The sequence below is a fragment of the Notothenia coriiceps genome, unplaced genomic scaffold (assembly GCF_000735185.1).
Source record: "Notothenia coriiceps isolate Sejong01 unplaced genomic scaffold, NC01 NC01_scaffold00016532, whole genome shotgun sequence".
Classification (NCBI taxonomy): domain Eukaryota; kingdom Metazoa; phylum Chordata; class Actinopteri; order Perciformes; family Nototheniidae; genus Notothenia; species Notothenia coriiceps.
The window spans coordinates 83,745-102,686 of record NW_011349233.1 but is presented as its reverse complement, the minus strand read 5'-3'; the positions used below and the strand labels follow the sequence as shown (position 1 = coordinate 102,686).

At 42.4% G+C, this 18,942-nt stretch overlaps 1 protein-coding gene across 1 annotated transcript; it reads left to right on the top strand.

Annotated features, from left to right (window-relative positions):
* The first annotated feature begins 4,842 nt into the window (after positions 1-4,842).
* cdon (cell adhesion associated, oncogene regulated) lies at positions 4,843-18,178 on the top strand. Its single transcript, XM_010775972.1, has 13 exons — positions 4,843-4,903; positions 5,867-6,141; positions 6,463-6,637; positions 7,936-8,049; positions 8,626-8,829; positions 9,744-9,925; positions 10,913-11,018; positions 12,669-12,791; positions 12,998-13,189; positions 14,545-14,816; positions 14,929-15,008; positions 16,434-16,696; positions 17,497-18,178. The coding sequence occupies exons 1-13, from the start codon at positions 4,843-4,845 to the stop codon at positions 17,649-17,651; spliced, it is 2,202 nt and encodes a 733-aa protein (XP_010774274.1). The 3' UTR covers positions 17,652-18,178.
* The last annotated feature ends 764 nt before the right edge of the window (positions 18,179-18,942 follow it).

The following is an 18,942-nucleotide window of genomic DNA, read 5'->3' as shown; positions in this document are numbered from 1 at the left end:
TGACATGGCTCTCCCTGAACATCTGAGGAATTGGCAGACAGGCAAAGGAAGGATTGGGTTCACTGAGTGAAGTGCAGAATGTAATTATGGGGATGGAGTAATGGAGGGACAGACAGAAGACACAGGGGGCACAGCGAAATATGTGGCAAAGAGCCCGTTGACACAATGGGTACTGGCGCATGGATGTCACCCACTCCATCCAGATCATAGGCTGTGACCATCTAGGATTACGCCTTGCTGAAATATGTCCGTACATTCACCCCTCTAGGCTCATATGATCCTGTTGTTTCTCAGGACGACTTCAAACAATCTGAAGTTGAGTTGACTCTGCCAAGCGCTGCCAGCATGGATAGATTACTGAACGGGCCTACCGGGCACAGGCCCAGGAGCCCAAAGTGTCAGGGGCCCTTTTGGCCTTCACCTGCAAAATGTAACTTGAAGAAACACATACCAACCTGAAAGAGATGCACAATGACCACAAAGAAACATAAAACGACTACAAAGAGATGCAAAGTGTAGGGACTTGGTCTTGGAACCGAAGGGTCGCTTGTTCACGTCCCGATCGGACCACAAAACATAATATGGAGGGAGCTGGTAGCTGGTAGCTGGAGAGGTGCCAGTTCACCTCCAAGGCCACTGCCGAGGTGCCCTTGAGCAAGGCACCGAACCTCAAAACTGCTCCCTTGGCGCCGGGTACCTGGCAGCCTCTCTGCCACCTCTCCTATCTGCATGTGGTTGTGTGTGTGCATGTATATCCTCTATGTTTCTGCATGTATATCCTCCCTGTGTGTGTAATGTGTGTAAACACAACAGAGTGGGGAAAGAAATGAATAAAGTATATCTTCTTCTTTCTTCAAAGAAACACAGAATGAATACAAAGAGAAGCAAAACAACTTGAAAGTAAAACAAAATAGGACACAAAGAGACACAAATCTACTGCAAAGAGATGCAAAAGATCTTAAAAGAGAAACAAAAAGGACGCAAAGAGAAGCAAATTGACTACAAAGAGACATAAAATGACGACAACGACACACAAATCTACAACAAAAAAGAGGCAAAACCACAAAGTCTGCGTCTTGCTTCTATGCAGGAAAGTGGTGGGGCTTTTTGCTTTGGCCTTTTGTCCAGTGTTTCACTTCGTCATTGCCGCTACATCCTAATGCTCAACAGATATGTGATACTTACATTTCTGTCACTAAAATATCACTGAGTTTTTCTCCCGGTGATGCCCACAGAGTCCCACATACCTCATTCACACCAACGCAACTCCGGTTCAAGCTCCGTGCTAGAGCTTTTCAGGTTCAGAACCGGTTCTTCGGTTTAGCTCAGGCTCTTTTCACACAGCCCAGAGTCCGACTGGTGCTGCGTCATTGCGTCATCGTTTGCGTCATGACGTAACCGTTTGCGTGCCTGCTTCATAAAGCCAAACCGCGCAGAAAACCCTCACAGCCAGGGCCGTATCCAGGATTTCCTAAATACCGAGGTCCAAACATGTTAGGGGGGTTCGGGATTTTTGGGATTTTCATGATCTAGTTAGGTGCTTTTTAAGTCCTGTGGGGGGTCACACATTGAATAATATTGATTTCAAACCATGTCAGTGGGCTGCAGCATCAATTATTTTTGAAAGTGTAATGAATAAGAATCAGTTGATTGTTACTATGAATGATCTGGACATGCAGAAGAGGCTAAAATGATCACAACACATTGTCAACATTCATTTTCCATGTCTCTCTCCTTTCCATAACCTGCACCCTCTCTTCCATCTTCTTGAGTCTCTCTGTCTTCCTCCTGTTCATTACTCTCTCTGTCCTCTACTCTTTCTCTTTGTTCAATCTCTCCCTCGTTGTTCACTTTTTGCTCCTCCTCACTTGTCGCTCATGCCAGTGAATCAAAAGCAATTCAGCAATTTAGTTCATTTCACTTGTTTGTTTGCATTCTTTTTGTCATTTAAATCTGTTTTGTTTGATTATCAAAAGAGAACAAAGATGTAAGCAAATTGTAGTGTGGACGGGCCGTTATAGTCAGATCATTTAATCTATTGATAGATAATTTACTTGTACAATACATACTTTTTCTCATTTAACTTTAATATTTTAAATTACCTTACTTAACATTTGGGTACCTAACTAGATATATTATCACTTGAGATTAGAGTAGAGTAACGCAGCGTCCACACGGCAGCGTGCATTGAATATTGCCGGCGGGCGTGTCTGAAGCTCGACCAAAATTAAATCACATCAATCTCCCGCCCGGACACACAAGCACGCGGTTTGATTGGCTAGAGCTTGTACTGGCATATGATTTGATTGGCTGACGCTTCCGTCGAAGCTTGAAAAGTTGAACTTTTCTCAACTTTTGAAGCGAGCAACGGAGGCAAAGTGAAGCGACGGAAGCACAATGCAGTTCGGCAAAGTGTGACGTCACCCCATTCAAAGTGAATGGAAGCTGCGTTGCGCGCGCACGCACGCACGCACGCACGCACGCACGCACGCACGCACGCACACACACACACACACACACAACACACACACACACACACACACACACACACACACACACACACACACACACACACACACACACACAGTCAGTCTTTAGTCNTTTCTTTGTAGCAAGTTAATCGTCACATTAATTTCTAAAAACCTTAGGATATTCTGCAGAAGTTTGGTTCAGTTCACCTGTTTATACTAAAATGGGTTGTACCAACAACCCATTTTAGTATAAACAGGTGAACTGAACCAAACTTCTGCAGAATATCCTAAGGTTTTTAGAAATTAATGTGACGATTAACTTGCTACAAAGAAACCTTAAAATACTTGGTAAATGTAGGACTAGGTTTAGGGTAAGAAATGGAGTAAGGCAACCATTTGTGTCCCCTGATAGTTGAAACACAAAGCAAAGACAACATTGCCCTTATAGTATATTTTCCTTAATGAAAACACTGATATTTGACTGCTTTTATCCTCATCATCTTATTTGTTGGTGGGACATTTCAGACATTTCAGTATTTCTAACAGCATTGTAAAAACTGAGATTATTTTACACAGAACCTGAAGCAGCAACGGAAAGAGGAAGGAACAGAGCAGCGGCAGAAAAAACGCAATGCCCACTGTGACGTGTGTGTGTGTGTGTGTGTGTGTGTGTGTGTGTGTGTGTGTGTGTGTGTGTGTGTGTGTGTGTGTGTGTGTGTGTGGTAGGAGAGGCTTAGCCAAGGCCGCCCTCCTCCTGAGCCTTGAACTGAGCTTGAGAGTGAGCTTTGTGCACGCCGTCTGGGATAAGCCCCCGGACACTGGAATGTAAAGGAGTAGCCGTGGCGGGTTATGACGAGGACCAGACCACCCGGCTGTCAACATCATACACAACTGCCTTTTATTTATTAACACATCACAACGTTCCCCCCTCACTCTCACCCAAATGCCTCCCCTCCACGCCGGGCCCCTTTCCTCAGCTCGGCCCGCTATCTGCAGAATGTTTTCAGCTACAGAGGGAGGACAAATCAGACTGGATCAGGCGGCTTCACTGCCAAACACCCACACAGGAAGAAGAATGAGATTTAATATCTCTTTGCTGCAGCGTACACAAAACAGAATATCAGGCTGATAAGATGTGAGGTTGGCTCGCTGGTTTTTGAGGTACCAGGCACGGCCGCTTATCGCCTGCCCTTTGCATTTAGTGTAAACAGTATCATTGATGCGAGTGCTCTGTTATTATTAGTAGCAAACCTGAAATCTGTTTGTTTGCATCACCATGACAACAGCCCTCTTTCATCCGTCGGGAGACGTGGTGTCCTTGTTTCTAACACACGTCACAGCTAGCCGCCAAACTATAGCCACAACAAGGGCTGAAAGGATTATGAGATCACTTGATCTAATTGAATGACATGAAAATGAATTCAAAATGTCATTAGTAAGGAAAACAACATCGATTCCAGCCCCTTGTTTTAGAGATTTACTCAATATCATTTGACCACTGATTTTATATCTATAGCATATTTATTCCTGCATTTTCTATTATGACAATATTTTTTTATTTCCTTTATGTCTTAAGTAAATATTATGTTGCATTGTTGGAGGAGCCTGGGACTTAAGATTTTCATTGCCAGATTTCAATAGCTTATGTGCATATGTCAAGAAATGTACATCTTGATCCCATAAAGTGTTTTTTGGGGCATTACTGTTCGCTTTTTTACTATTTTCTGACATTTTCTAAACCCAATTGATTAACCGATAAATTGTCAATGATAATAATAATGGTCCCGTCCTCTCATCGCCAGGAAAGAGCTGTTGTGACGTCCAGGCCGTCAGTCAGGAATGTAAAAACACACATTCACTTGTCCTCCAAATAAGCAGAGCTCTGTCCAAACCGAAGCTCTCGTCTGTGCTGGTAATCCTCTGTGATTTACTATCACATTTACTCCCAGGTGTTCATGTGTAATGGACTGACCTTTTTTTTCCGAGAAGGAGCTGGCAGCGTATCCCCGTCCAGGTGTAGTAGCACTTACCGAACATTTATCACTCCTTGTCGTGAGGACGGAGCGGGCGGTGTGGCCTTAACTGCCTCTTTCTGCATGGTGGTGCCCCTGCTTTGGTTAAGCGATGAGTCAGAGCTGTGGAGAGGGCAGAGGGAGGGAAGGTTGGACTGGATGTATTGCTGGGGTCTGATTCTCTCCGGTATTTTAATGGTTGGCGTGCGGAATGTGTGGCAGCTGGCCACAATCCCAGGATCAGTTCTAGTGTTACCAGCTCCGAGCCTGTTTGTTTAACAAAGTGAACAGCACCAAACTAGACCCAAAACCTCGCCGCGTTAACCTCCTTCCTCACTTGTTTGAGTTTTAATTTGATTATGGTGCTCTTTGACCTCAGTGGCGTGGCTCAGATGATCTTGTGGGCTGTGTCCTCCAAACGTCTGTGAAAAATTCCACCCGGTCTCTGCCAAACCGGTGTCAGCCGTAATAACGCTCGCAGCTCGCATGATTCGCCCAGGTGGACCGCTCTGGCTCGGGCGAAGATTTAATGAAAAAAAAAACAAAGCGTGATTATGCGGTGCTGCCAGGATCCAGGTTTTTCTTGTTATTTTATGTAGATTAAACGGCTTGTTCCAAGTGTAAAATGTTCCAGCGCTGCTTGTCCTCTGTGGACATGTAGGCCACCTCGGTTAGTCTGACTTAGTCACTTTGTTGCCATTGCTTCAGCTTTAATAACATTGTGCTTTCTCCAGTGACGGTGTCCAAAACTCAGCTCAACTTACATCTAAATCTAATAAAACTGCATTAATGCATACAGTTATATTATGTGAAAGATTAAAAACATACATTAAAATGTTTTTGAATCATAAATTGTTTATATATGATGTTTCTGTTTGATTAAGGAATGCAACAATATACTGTGGCTCAATGTATAGTTTTGCAGTTTTTAGATAAATAAGATCAGAAATCATATTTTTTGCACAGTAGGTTTAACACTCAAGGAGTTATTGTACGACATAGATATACTGTAATATACAATTTGACTATACAAATATGAAAACAGTATGATATGCTGAAATTAAATTAATACCTTTTTGAACATTGAAGCATGACAACCTTTAATAAAATGCTATAGACTTCTGAAAATGTTACTTCAAAAAGGATAACGCTTTTTTTTCCCCAGTTTAATTTGTCTAGACAAAAGAAATGTGTGAAATCTACCTTTTGCTTTTGAACAAGAGAGATAAGAGGTTAAAGGTCAAATGCATTATGAATGTAAGCCTCTGTAAAAGACTATCCAAAGGTGGGAATAGTTTACCCTGAAAAACCGCTCCAGTCAAGGGGAAATCGGCAAGGAATTGTCACACATGTTAATAATCTTTCATTCTCCCTCCATGACAGATCCACAGCTGGGCTCCACTGCCGGTGTGCTGCTGGAGGCTTCCCCCTCGCTCAACCCCATGCAGAGCGACGAGGGCCACGAGCGCTTCCCGGCCGAGGATGAAGGTGAAGCGGTCAACGTGCCGGCCGACAGGAGAGAGAACCGACCCACTCCGGAGGCGCCAATTATCACCAGCCCACCTCAGACCCACAAGCCCGACATCTACGACCTGGAGTGGAGGTCGGGGCGTGATGGAGGGAATAAAATCAACGCCTATTTTGTAAAATATCGCAAGGTGAGGGGACAAATACACACCGCCATGTTTCACTTCTTTATGCCATCTTCATAAACACAGATCTTAGTTTCCCTGAAGCCTTCCTAAACCAAATGAGAATGGGCAAAAATAAATCCAGAGTTTACTTCAGTCATAACAAGAGTACTCTGACTATAAAACTGCAGCGATACGAGTTAAGACTCCGTTGGCAGGAGGAGTTGGAAATTGTGACATAAATCTCTTAGGGATGTTCCTGAGGCCGTTCCCTGCCGTTACTCAGAGGCTGTGGAGGCATTTTCCATTTTAGTCAAGTGTTTGTATTTGTCTGTTTGTGTGTGTCAGGTCGATGATTTGGGAACAGTGGTGGGGAGCTGGCACACAGTCCGTGTCCCTGGCAGTGAGAAGACCCTGCGGCTGTCGGAGCTGGAGCCCTCCAGTCTCTATGAGGTGCTGATGGTGGCTCGCAGCTCAGCAGGCGAGGGCCAGCCGGCCATGCTCACCTTCCGCACCGGCAAGGGTCAGTCAACAAAAACACTTTGTTTAAAGCAATTAACAGAAATGTAACGTGAATTGATATGCCTGGTAGGCTGTTTACTGATTCTTGTGGTATTCCTGGGAATAACTTACCCCTGGAAGACTCCACTGTGCTACTTTTCCAACACAGCTACAATAGAAAGAGGAACATTTTCTACTGCTGGAAGGGGAAATACAATAAATAACTATCAACCATATTAGCAATTGGCGCCAGCACCTGGCACAATGATATTAGTTCACAGTTTATGTCGCCATAGGGATGTTAATAACTGAAATAGAAACAGATGAGAAAGGCTGATGCTAGGTAAATACATAAAATAATGACACTTGATACTAAATAACTGCTGGATGATCACAAATGTGTTGTATCCAGCCATAAACTGTGTATGAAGGTAAATGTTCACCACATTTTTAATCCTAAACACAATCATAATGACTAGTATCATAATCGTAGTCTATGACTTTCGCTTTTTGTTTTTGAGGCAAATAGAATCTAGAACAACCACAAATGTACCACAGCAGGGTTGACACAATGTTCCCTGGTCAGAAATATGTAAATGACTGCCAGAAACCACAGATATGATTGCATCCCAACGTTGGTTCTTTGACAGAATCGTCCTTGGCCAAAAACAAAATGCCAACCAGACTGTATACATCCAGCTCGACGGCAACACCCTAAGAAATATTTGACCCCTCAATAAGGTCATTTTTTTGTCTAAACAGTTTTTAATGTATAGTGTTCTATTGTATTCTTTGTCAAATGTGACTCCATAGATGAAGCTTGTTTCCCAACCTTCGTTACATTGCCAGAAATAAAATGGTAGTGGATACAAATTCATGTTTCTGCCTACAAACAGTAAAAAAAATAAAAGTAGAAAAAGGCTTTTTACGCCATTTTAAATGTATAAAAAAAAACGCTCAAATATCAAAAAAACGATTCAAATAACTGAGTTCATCTGAGATGCTACAGAATTTGTTAATTTAATTGTTACTTAACAATCTATTTAATTTGATTAGCATGAAGCTTCTGTTCCTTAAAACTGTTAAATCAGACAAACATTCACCCACTCATCTAAGCAACAACTAAGTGTAACTGCAGCGTTGTTGAGCGGAAACCTGAGACCCTCCCTGATAAAACCCGAGCAGCTCCGGAAACCAGGAGGACATTTTAGATTTCAGAGCCAACATCCGGAGCTGTTCCATATGCTTTTGGTGGAACTGATAGCCCTGAAGACCTGTTGGGCTTTATTTTCCTTACTCCTTTTCCTTTTCCTCCCTCAGAGAAGATCCCCACCGTCGTCAAGAATCCGTCCAAGCCTCCCGTTATCTCTCTGCCCCCCAAAGCTGCAGAGGACAAAACGCCTACACACTTTGGTGTCGTCATCCACGACAGAGGTAGGTCTGCTGTGATGTTGCTGCAGCTGCTGTGCAGAGAATGATTGTGGGAATTTGGGGGGATTTTTTTTATAGAGTTCATGACTGGACTGTGTTAAATAAATCTCATAGCTTAATGTTCAGATGTGGTCTGCTTTGTTTCTCTGTGCTTGGAGTACAAACAGTGACACGTTAGTCGACACCCTGTACTTGGATGAAATATGGTGCAAGCAGAAAGCTGCACAGTTATAGGGTCAAATCCCAATGTGTGTTTATGTGTGTTTATGTGTGTGTGCATGTTTACTAGCATGGCCTACTTTGCTGAAACTCACTTTTTCACTAACCCTCATTTCTCTCTCTTACTCTTTCCTGCCCTCTATAACTTTGTGGCTAAGAGCCGAGGCAGTAAGTACACATTCCTTCACATCATGCCGTATTTTTTTTCCGTTTTTTGTCTCTGTGAACTTGTTCCATCTTTACATGAATCTGGATGCAGTGATGACGGTTGCCAATTCTCTCTCTGTGTGTTTTTTTAATTGTATTCCCAGAAGTTTGCCTTGCTCACAGGGTTATTCCTTCTTTCTTTTCTGCCCCCAGTACCCGAGGCACCAGACCGCCCCACCATCTCTATGGCAACTGAAAGCTCTGTGTATGTCACCTGGATCCCGAGAGCCAATGGAGGGTCTCCGATCACAGCCTTCCGGGTGGAGTACAGACGTGGTCGCAGTGCAGAGTGGGTCGTGGCGGCAGATAATATCTCGCCTCTCAAACTGTCTGTGGAAGTTCGCAATCTGGAGCCTGGTGAGCTTTAATACTTTACTTATTTAGTTACATAGTTGACTATTTCTTTGTTTATTTGTTGGTGGCAAAAGTGTTGAAGCATGCAATCAGTAGGTGAAGCAACTATCATTTTGTTTTTGCAGCTTGTAAGATTATACTCATCAAATGTGTAAAAAGTTTCAGGTAGTAGTCCTACGGAAGCACTAAGAGGCAAAGGACAATAAAAACAATTCTGGTTACCATTTTTTTAAGTCTGTTATATAATTTCTGTTCTGTGTTTATCACTTACAAACACGTAAAAAAACAAGGTTTTGCTAGATAATCTTTCTAAATTGAAAAATAAATAATTTGATTTAATTTTTGTAAATGTTTGTTGTTGTAATACTCATTTTGGCCACAAGAGGCTGATTTTTATCTTCTAAATAGGGCTTAAAGCATTTATGTTTTCCTCCAGGTTAATTTGTATTGAACACAAAGTACATATTTTGTGTGTAAGCATTTCAAATGACTGTCCTTTACCTGTCATGTCTTACTTTTGGCAAAACATTTATTGTATCGTTAATGGATTTTGACAGGCGGCAAGCTACATTTTTCAGCAAAACCCTTTCCCCTGTTTTACACATTTATTTTTAACTAAGAAAAACACTTTTTTCCCCCAACTTCTAAACTCACAAACTGTCCCTCTTGTCTGTAAGTGCTTCCATAATAACTTGTAATATCCTAAAATCAAAGAGGGTGTTTACAAATTAGAATGAAAGCCTGTCATGAGCGCTTCAGTGTCCTTCAACAAGCTCAGCAATAAGACTAAAATGAATAATTAGAAACACAAACAGCAGAATTGGGTATAACCATAGTTGAATCAACTTTATTGATAGACACTAAAGGGTAACACCTCCTCCTCTAACATCGCCCCTATCATTGTATTTCTTTCTCAGGTTCCTCGTATAAGTTCCGTGTCATGGCCATAAACATGTACGGTGAGAGTCCCCATAGCATTCCCTCGAAGATTTACCAGGTGCCCCAAGCCAGCCCGCGCATCGCAGACCGCCCCATAGTCGGACCCCACATCTCCTCCACTGACGCCATCAGTGACACGCAGATCATGCTGCGCTGGACTGTGAGTACAACATCTATAAGACTGGTGGAAGAAGGCATTTTTTTTAATACACCTTTTTTACACTTTTTGCAGCTTCAGCTTTATTTTCATAACTTTGGGTATCATTCCTATCTGTAAACTACATTGTTTTCATCATGTTAATTTGGAAATAGATTATAGAAATAAGTCAAATAGGGCAAGAAACACAAGTAGTCAGATTTGATGCAAACTTTTTTTTACCATACATGCCAGAGTATCGTAGGTACTTTCCAGTTTTACCACCCTTTAAGAGTCTTTATTTATTGCTTTGTTGAACTTTGTAGCACATTTTACAATGCATAGGTAAAAAAATACATCTAATACAATGTGTATAATATAAGTAAATATCATGGCTTCCCTACCAGCTTTTTATGTTCTTTTTTTCAAGGTCAGCACTCGAGACGTGAATGCTTTTCCTCCCTTTTTAAAAATCTGACTCAAGTCTTAAATGTCAGGTCTACAGCTCTGGTGTAATAATTATGAAGAGTAGAAGAACGTAGCATACAATGGAAACACTAAAGAGAACGTGATTTTTAAGAGCAATACTTTAGTAAATGTCTTTCCCAGCTGGCTCACCTGTGTTTGAGCTGCTTGTGGTTCTTTGGAGACTCAATCAGACTTTAATAGAGCGGCTGTGCTGATTCGGGCTCTGCTCTAACAAAGATAAAGAGGCCCTGTCATTCTACTTTTTGATTGCGCTCTCTTCAAAGCTGTTTTTTCTTAGCACCACAGTTTGGGCGGCAGATGGATGCAGATAGTTCCCCACATTTACTTAACCTCAGACAGTCTCATTTATATCCTGAACCTTTAGACAGAAAGTGCAATTACAATCTTGCTTGCAGTCCTTTACATCTGCAAGATAACGAGCCCGCCATTAGTCGCCGGAACAAAATCCCTCTTTTTTTGTATAATAATTGCCTACCAGATTGCTTTAGTCTAACGTAATCTTTTTTTTCCATCCTCATGCAGTATAGTCCCACAAGTAACAACAACACTCCAATCCAAGGCTTCTACATTTACTACCGGCCCACGGACAGCGACAATGACAGCGACTATAAAAGAGACGTGGTCGAGGGTGAGTGGGAATTTGAATCTTTGTTTTTCTGCGTGTGTAGATTGTTTGTCGATGTCTCTGATGTTGTGTTCACGCTCTGCAGACTCGGAGTAGGGAGGGTAATGGATACTCAGTGTGAAGAGCGGGGTGTAGTGAAGAGGGGCATTACTGCTGTTTGATTTATAGAGAGTGCTGTCCCAGGGCAGCAGGGCTCTCTGAAATCTGTTTTTAATAAATGGTTGCCTTAGCTGAAATATGAGCCCGGCCAAAGGAGAGGGGCTCAGGTTGCTGCATGGAATGCTAACAGAGGAGCCTGGTACAGGAGGGGAGGAGGGACATCATTCACTCTGCACAACTCTTTAAAGGGGCCTTTTTATGCTAATTTCCAGGTACATATTTGTATTGTGTGCCTCTACTGTGACATGTCTCCATGCTTTAATGTCAACAAGTTCTTTATTTTTCTCACACTGCCTGTGCTGCAGCACCTCTTCTCACCCTCTGTCTGAGACCAGAGCCTAGTCTGCTCTGATTGGTTAGCTGGCCGGCTCTGAAGTGATTGGTCAACCGCTTACTGTAGAGATGTACCGCCCCTTAGCCTATCACATACAATTTGTTTAAGCGCTAGCCATAGAAGAGCGTGTGTTACATAGGAGGCGTTTCAGGCAGGGAGGGGGGGGATGTCTGGGAGGCAAACTCCTTCTGGAGGGAACTTTGGGATTTTAGCCTTTGCCGACCATTTACATGCACAAATACCTACAGTATATAACACTCTACTACAGGAAAGGGAAAAAGGCATAATAGGGCCCCTTTCAAATTTTAAGCGGCAATACGACACCTGAGTTTAGGTTTCTCTAGGTAACTCCTTTTGGTAGCCATTTGAATCTTGGTGCTATGGTTTTTTTATAGCATATTTTAAATCGTTTTGTGAGCCCACGGCTGTTGTTTATTTTTGCGTTAGGGCTGTAACCAATGACTAACCTGCTGACTTTCTTTCAATCAACTATTTGGTCTTTTAAATGTAAGAGAATAGCAGAAATAGCATTGTTGCAGCTCTTTTGTCTATCAAACATCTGTTTCTGTATTGACTCTGATTTACAGCACAGAGTAGATTTAGTTTAACAGCAGCTTTCTCCTTTTGTTCCCACTTACTACCGTTAAGATCTACCTTGGGACAGAAGCAGCTGACATCAGGGACCTTTTACACATACTATTAAACAGAATACAGCAAGAACAGCAGCATGTATCAGCCATGTTAAAACATGTGCATTTCTATCTTGGCAATTGTCGCCTCATCTGTGATTTCAAAGCAATGTAGTAGTGTAGTGAGAGCACTGGTGTGTGTGTCTCTGTGTGTGTTTAGTGGGAATACTGGAACTAAGCCAGGACAAACATGAGGCTGCCATATATGGAGCTCATCTAGAGTAAGGCAACTGTCTGAGCCCTCGTGGGACTGAGAGGGGTCCGCAGTAAAGAAAGGGGGGGTTGAATGACAGAGCGGCATGAAAGAACACGACCTGAAGTGTGAGACATGAATAGAAGGAGGGAAACACTGATCATGAGTTTACACAGTATCTGGAGCAATGTGAGTCAACACCGGCTCATAGAGGAAGTGGTTTCTCACCTTTGTCCTCCTTTTTTTATTTTCTCCTCCCTCCCTCCCTCCCTCCTCAGGTGTGAAACCCTGGCACATGATTGGACACCTCCAGGCCGAGACATCCTATGATATCAAGATGCAGTGCTTTAATGATGGGGGGGAAAGTGAATACAGCAACGTCATGATCTGTGAGACCAAAGGTAAGAAGCAAAGACTCAACAGAAACCTCCAATTTATCAGAAGTCCAGGCATGTTTTCTGAGAAGGCTGTAAGTTTAATAGTGGCGTAATTACACAACGTAAATGTGCTAACTTTTGTGAGAGCAACAACAATGGTTTGCATTCTATAGTTGCAGTACCGTGTTATTTTTCTGTTCCTCATGTCCTCTCCTCCTTCTCCGCTGCAGCGCGTCAGTCCCCGGGGTCGCCCAGCCAGCACCCCATCACCCCATCCTACCCCCACCCGCCGGACCCCCCCTCCCCACCTGGGGGGCTGCTGTACCTGATCGTGGGCTGTGTCCTCGGAGTGATGGTGCTCATCCTGCTGGCTTTTATCGCCATGTGTCTGTGGAGGAATCGCCAGCAGAACAACATGCACAGTGAGTGAACAGACAAGCAAATCCCCAGGCTTACATAATAAAAGCTGCTTGCAGTGTGAGATCTTTGAATGATGCTTTTCAAAACACACCTATCTCAGGGCATCCTTAAAATGTCCTAAAAGGCATTGAATTAATGTATTTAAAAATAAGGCCTTAATTGGTATTAAATAGTTTTAAATCAACCTTTAAAAGTCTTAAAAGTCTGACAAATGCTAAGACATGGGAGGTATGGTTCTATGTGTGTTTTTTCTTCTTCTGACATTGCATTGTAAAATCTCTGACTAATAATAGAACACTTTTTAGATGATAAAAAACAATTACCACATTCCTCTTAAATTAAGATGAAGTAGATTTCATTCAATTCCATTCAGACGGTCAATAAAAACTACTACTTTTGCCATTATTTAAAATGAGTTTGCAGCACAACACGTACAAAGAGTTAACTCCATTTGAAGTGTCTCATATATTAAAGATAGTTGGCCCAAAGGCAGCGTGTGAAGCATATTCCAAGTGTTCATAGTGCAAATATGGATCCCACAGCTCCTGCTAAAGTGTTTGCCATTGTTGGACGGACCCTTTATCGGACCTTATGGAACTGTAAAGAGTTGTAGTGCTAAGATTTTGGATAACAGTTTGAGTCACAGGTTCCGACTTATTGTGTGTAGTAATTCACCAAATCAGAGTGAATTAAAGAAATTGGGGAATTTTATTAGTTTCTTAAAGGCATTTTGTTAACAGAGTTTCAGCTCTGATGTGAAAACAATGAGATTTTGTTCATCTACTTTTTTCGACAAATATTAACACAGTTTTGTACAAACCCTGTGTCTCGTCCTACACAATAGGTGGTACCACTTGAAGTGCAGTGTTTATTGTGTGTCTACAGGCAAAGGAAGAAACTGTCTCAAATGTACAATATAGAGAAAAAGGTATCTGGCAAAGGATTCTATAAAAAAGTGTAGTATGGGTGCTAAGAAAAGGCTGTCAGTTAACTAAAAGTCGCTCCTCAGATGGCTAACTCGGATGTTTTTGAACAGATGGTCAAAAACAAGAAAATATCTATTACTACTCCCTTAACTAGATTTCATTTTTATATTACATTTCTTTCAACCTGGTCTGTACCTCGGTCAGCTTATATTATATATATATATATATATTTTCTACTTTTTAATGCTGCTTTATTTCTATTTTGAGATGTTTACATTTTAGAATTGTTTATTTCTACTCTTTTTCATTTCTACTTATGTGCAATGCCTTGGTTTTTATGCTGTTGCAATGCAAACATTTCCCAATTTGGGATCAATAAAGTATATCTTATCTTACCTCACTCCTAACCATTCATCCTCTCCCCTCTGTAGAGTACGACCCCCCCGGCTACCTGTACCAGCCTGCAGAGATGAACGGCCATGTCCTGGAGTACACTACCCTGCCTGGCTCCAGCCGCCTCAATGGGGGCGTCCACGGGGGCTACGGGCACAACGGCCCCATGTTACCCCAAGGGTGCCATCACCTCCACCACAAACACCCCAACGGCAGCCTGTTCTCCCCCGGACACCAACACAGCCATGATGGCAGCCTGCCCCGCAGCACCCTGGACTTCGAGCACTCGCACCCCCACCACCACCATAATGTGAGTGCTGCACCACAAAGTACTCCAAACCAAGAGACTGGAAACATTATTCATAAACAAGTATAGAAGACAAGGCATGGTGTTAAATGTAGTGTGTGTGTTCTCTTGTCAGGGTGGAGGCATGTACACCGCTCTTCCCCAAACAGAGTCGTCTGACTGTATGAGCTGTCAGAACCTCTGCAACAATAACCGGTAAGAGAAGAATTCTTTTTATACACACCCTTATCTTTGACGTTAACATTTGGGACAAATTCGTTCAGGGATTTATTTTTCAAGAAACCTGGGGATGTATTGGTGTTTATTAATCAATAACAAAAACAAGAATCCAAACCGTGAGAACTTGTGAGACAACCCGAAGAGACGGTAGTTGAATAAATCATCTTCTTTGACTTACTATAACAAATTCTAATGCATCGTGCAAGGCTTTACTATCACTGGTAGGGATGCCCCAATTTATTTTTTACATTTGGAGCTTCTATTGAGGTTTTTAGAAAAAAATCTTCTCATGTGTGCTGTCATATTCAATTATGTATAGTCTATATTTACTATTTCTGTTTCTGTTCTAAAATAAATGTAATTGAGGGTGCGGGTGAGGTTAGAATGCCCTGGGCATGCCTGGCATGTTCTGCATCAAGTTGGAGGGCACGTTGTTTTCTGGCTGCAATAAAAGTGCAAACAGATATTGATTTAAGAAGAGTATGTTGTTACATAAACACATGTTGTGAATTGTTTTACTTTACAATACTGTAATTATTGGAAATGTTTGGATCACAGAAGTCGGAAACAATCGTACGCAGCCACCACTTAAATCAAATCCTACAAATAATATAATTAGTGTAGCCTAATCTTGATGTGCAACTGTGCAGAAATACAGTGTAAAAATCATTCAAAAAATTATGTTGCAGGGAAATGCCAGACAGACAGACAGACAGACAGACAGACAGACAGACAGACAGACAGACAGACAGACAGACAGACAGACAGACAGTCTCTCTCTCTCTCTCTCTCTCTCTCTCTCTCTCTCTCTCTCTCTCTCTCTCTCTCTCTCTCTCTCTCTCTCTCTCTCTCTCACACACACACACATTTCCCCCCCTGCTAGTGCTGTTTATGTACTTAAGGGTCCCTAGCATCACAGTTTACCCTGTGTGCACCCAGCCAGCAGACCTAATGAGGCCTGTGTTTATTTACCTCTGGCTGCTGGGAAAAGAGGGGGTGTGGTCAACATCCAATCATGTGCCGATAGAGGGAAGCTGAGTTCAGGGAAACATGATGAAGCTCTGTAACTGACTGCGTTTGTGAACATTACCGGAGAGAAAAACCACAATGTGTCACACTCGTTTAGAGGTAGTAAGACTGAGACCTTTAATCTCCAGATGAACTGTTAAAAACGATTGTTGCAGCTGTTCGACAGGGCTCCTGTTGTGTGAGAGCCTTCATCATTTCGTAAGTTGTTAGGTTTATTAACACAAGAGTTTTCTATGTCTGGCGGAAAAAACCCACAGATATCTGCAGAGGGGAAGAACCAGATTTCTGTGTGAAGCAGAAGAAGCTGACAGTTGCCGGGCACCTTTTATAAACAAACCCCTTTTCTTTCCATCTCCCTCTGTCTCCGAGCAGATGTTACAACAAGACCAATGGCACTTTCTCCAGCGGCACTCTGCCTGTAATGCATCGCATGGCGCCGTGCCAGCAGGACGGTCTGGAGATGGTGCCTCTGGGCCAGGTTTCCTCGCAGTGCCAGGGCCCCGACAGCCACATGCACTCTGGTGAGCATGGGGCCGACGCAGGGTACCAGCCAGACGAGCACAGCGAGTCCTCGCCCTCGCAGCATTCCTGCTGTCTGGTGGGGAACAATGAAAACTGTCCAGCAGACAACACTGGTGAGACACATGTTCATACCAAATGCCTACAAAAAGTGCTTATCTATTTGCTTCTTCTGTCCCTCTGGTGGTTTCTTTCTGCAGAGATGCAGAAAGGAAACTGCAAAATCCCACTTCCTGATCAAAAATATTTGAAATATTCACAAAACTCTCTAATCTCTTGTCTTTTTGTTGACTTTTGGAAGTAATTTTGCCTGGCAAAGACCTCAGAAAACGTCAATGTGTCATTTTTAACTTCCAAAAAGTAAAGTCCATATCATGTTCTTTCAGGGAAACTGCAACTTCTAACATCTTTGTTGGCAGTTAGCCTAGTTTAGTTTAGCAAAAAGATGGGCAAAGCTTTACACAACTCCCTGAAGTCTATTCTTGTTGTTGTCTCTTAAAAGTCACTTTGCCTGGCAGAGACCTCAGAAAACTTTTAAATGTAATGTTTTACTTGTTTCATGTTAATTCATGATATTTAAAGGCGTACATCTTTTGACAGAGCCAGGCTAGCTTGTTTCCCCGTCCTTGCAGTCTCTGTGCTAAGCTAGAATAGGTTCTTTAAGACATTCCCGTAAAAGTGTAAACATTAACTTCCAGTCCGTCATGGCTCGACACTATTGTGAAATCATACTCTTGACAGTTCTTCTTCATGCCTCACTAGTAGGTTTTTATATCATAGCCAATCCTCATGTTGTATGCAGACCAACTATGCAGCGTCACCACAAATTACACTGAGGGCTCTCCAGAATCGGTTCTTGTCTTTTTTAATATGAAGTCTAAACCAAACATTCTGCTATCCCTCTCTCTGTGTGCAGCTGAGGAGGAGCTGGAGTGCATGGACATGGAGGGGCCTGTGGTCTGCTGGGAGTCTCTCGGCCTGCCTGACTTGGACTGTGACGAAAAGCCTGGGTGGATCTCCAGCAGCAGCCTGGCAGGAGAGCTGATCCAGCCCGGCCCACAGGAGGTCTGAATACGGCCCATACACTAGCACAATCTCCTGCAGCGCGGAGAGGAACCTGGCAGAGAGACAGTGTTGGAAATATCACAGAGAAAGAGGACCAGCCATGGGATAGTCAGAGACACTGCATGTTACGGTGACAAAGACACAAAAACCTTGAAAGGACGAGCAAAGTGTGAAAAGAGAGCGACTACAAGAGACTGAAACAAAACCAGATGGAAGAGCAGAGGTTGCTCAAAGACTGAAACTATCCCATTGGAGGAAAGACTCTCATAACAGACAAACAAAAACTCTTCAGATGACTTATTTATTTTTTGTAGTAGTGAAATATTATTTCATATGAATGTATCTGTTTTAAAGAAAAAAGAAGTTTGTCTTTTATATTATTTATGCCTTTTGGATGAGAAATACTTTTTATTTTGTGTTGTTTTGTCCCTCTGTGTTCCACTCAAGCGTGGAGATTAGCAATTGTTTGTGTAAAGTTTTGTAATAATATAAAGAGAAGATATGGAAGAGTAAACTCCGGCCTATTTTCAATGTCTTTCCTCCCCTCCTTATGCGTGGCGCTCAGATTGTGAGTTTCCCGGCCCGGGTCCAAACCATCAATATTTCTGGCTGGCCTTTGATGTGGCTCTCTGATGGGCTGTTCCACTGCAGTGACCCCTGAACAGGGTGAACACTCCCTTCACTGTTCACATTAAGGCTGCTGCTCTTTGCTTCACTGAATTCTTGATAGCTCATCACTTTAAGCAAAACGCACTGTTGCTTTGAGAGCACTCTTGACCTACTGGCCCCAATCTGCTCGAGAAGTGTAGTAGTTGCATTAAAACAGAATTGTTAAGTGTGAGCAAATTGATGTATGGTACAACGGATCAGCTGCTACAGACAAAATACTTCCTACTTTTAAGGGAATATTATCTGATCAGGTACAAATCTCCAGCTGCAAAAAGAACTACATCGGAAGTTAAAAAATAACCATGTCATAAATAGCCCATCCAGACAGTTTCCTCGCTCAATAAGGATTTCTTGTTATGGTTAGTACACTCAAATCATAAAAAACACATTTTTCTCCTTAAGCCTGACAAAGCAGATTGTGTAATTTCATTGTACCGACAAAGAAGTTGGCCCAATTAGGGAAAATCTATGCCTGTGGATTGTCAAGAGTTGGGTTATTGAAGGCCACTAGGCTATGCTAGAGTATTTCAAGCATTACGAAAAGAGTTTTATGAAATAAGTCAAACAAAAAAATAAAACTTCAATGGCACTAAGAGCCAATGGTGCTATCACATGTTCTTGTAATATG

Excerpts from the sequence above, each read along its gene's own strand:
- cdon (XM_010775972.1), top strand. The coding sequence starts at position 4,843 with ATGGTGCTCTTTGACCTCAGTGGCGTGGCTCAGATGATCTTGTGGGCT. Across the intron at positions 6,142-6,462 it reads ATTTTGTAAAATATCGCAAG|GTCGATGATTTGGGAACAGT; the intron begins GTGAGGGGACAA and ends TGTGTGTGTCAG. Across the intron at positions 12,792-12,997 it reads CATGATCTGTGAGACCAAAG|CGCGTCAGTCCCCGGGGTCG; the intron begins GTAAGAAGCAAA and ends TCTCCGCTGCAG.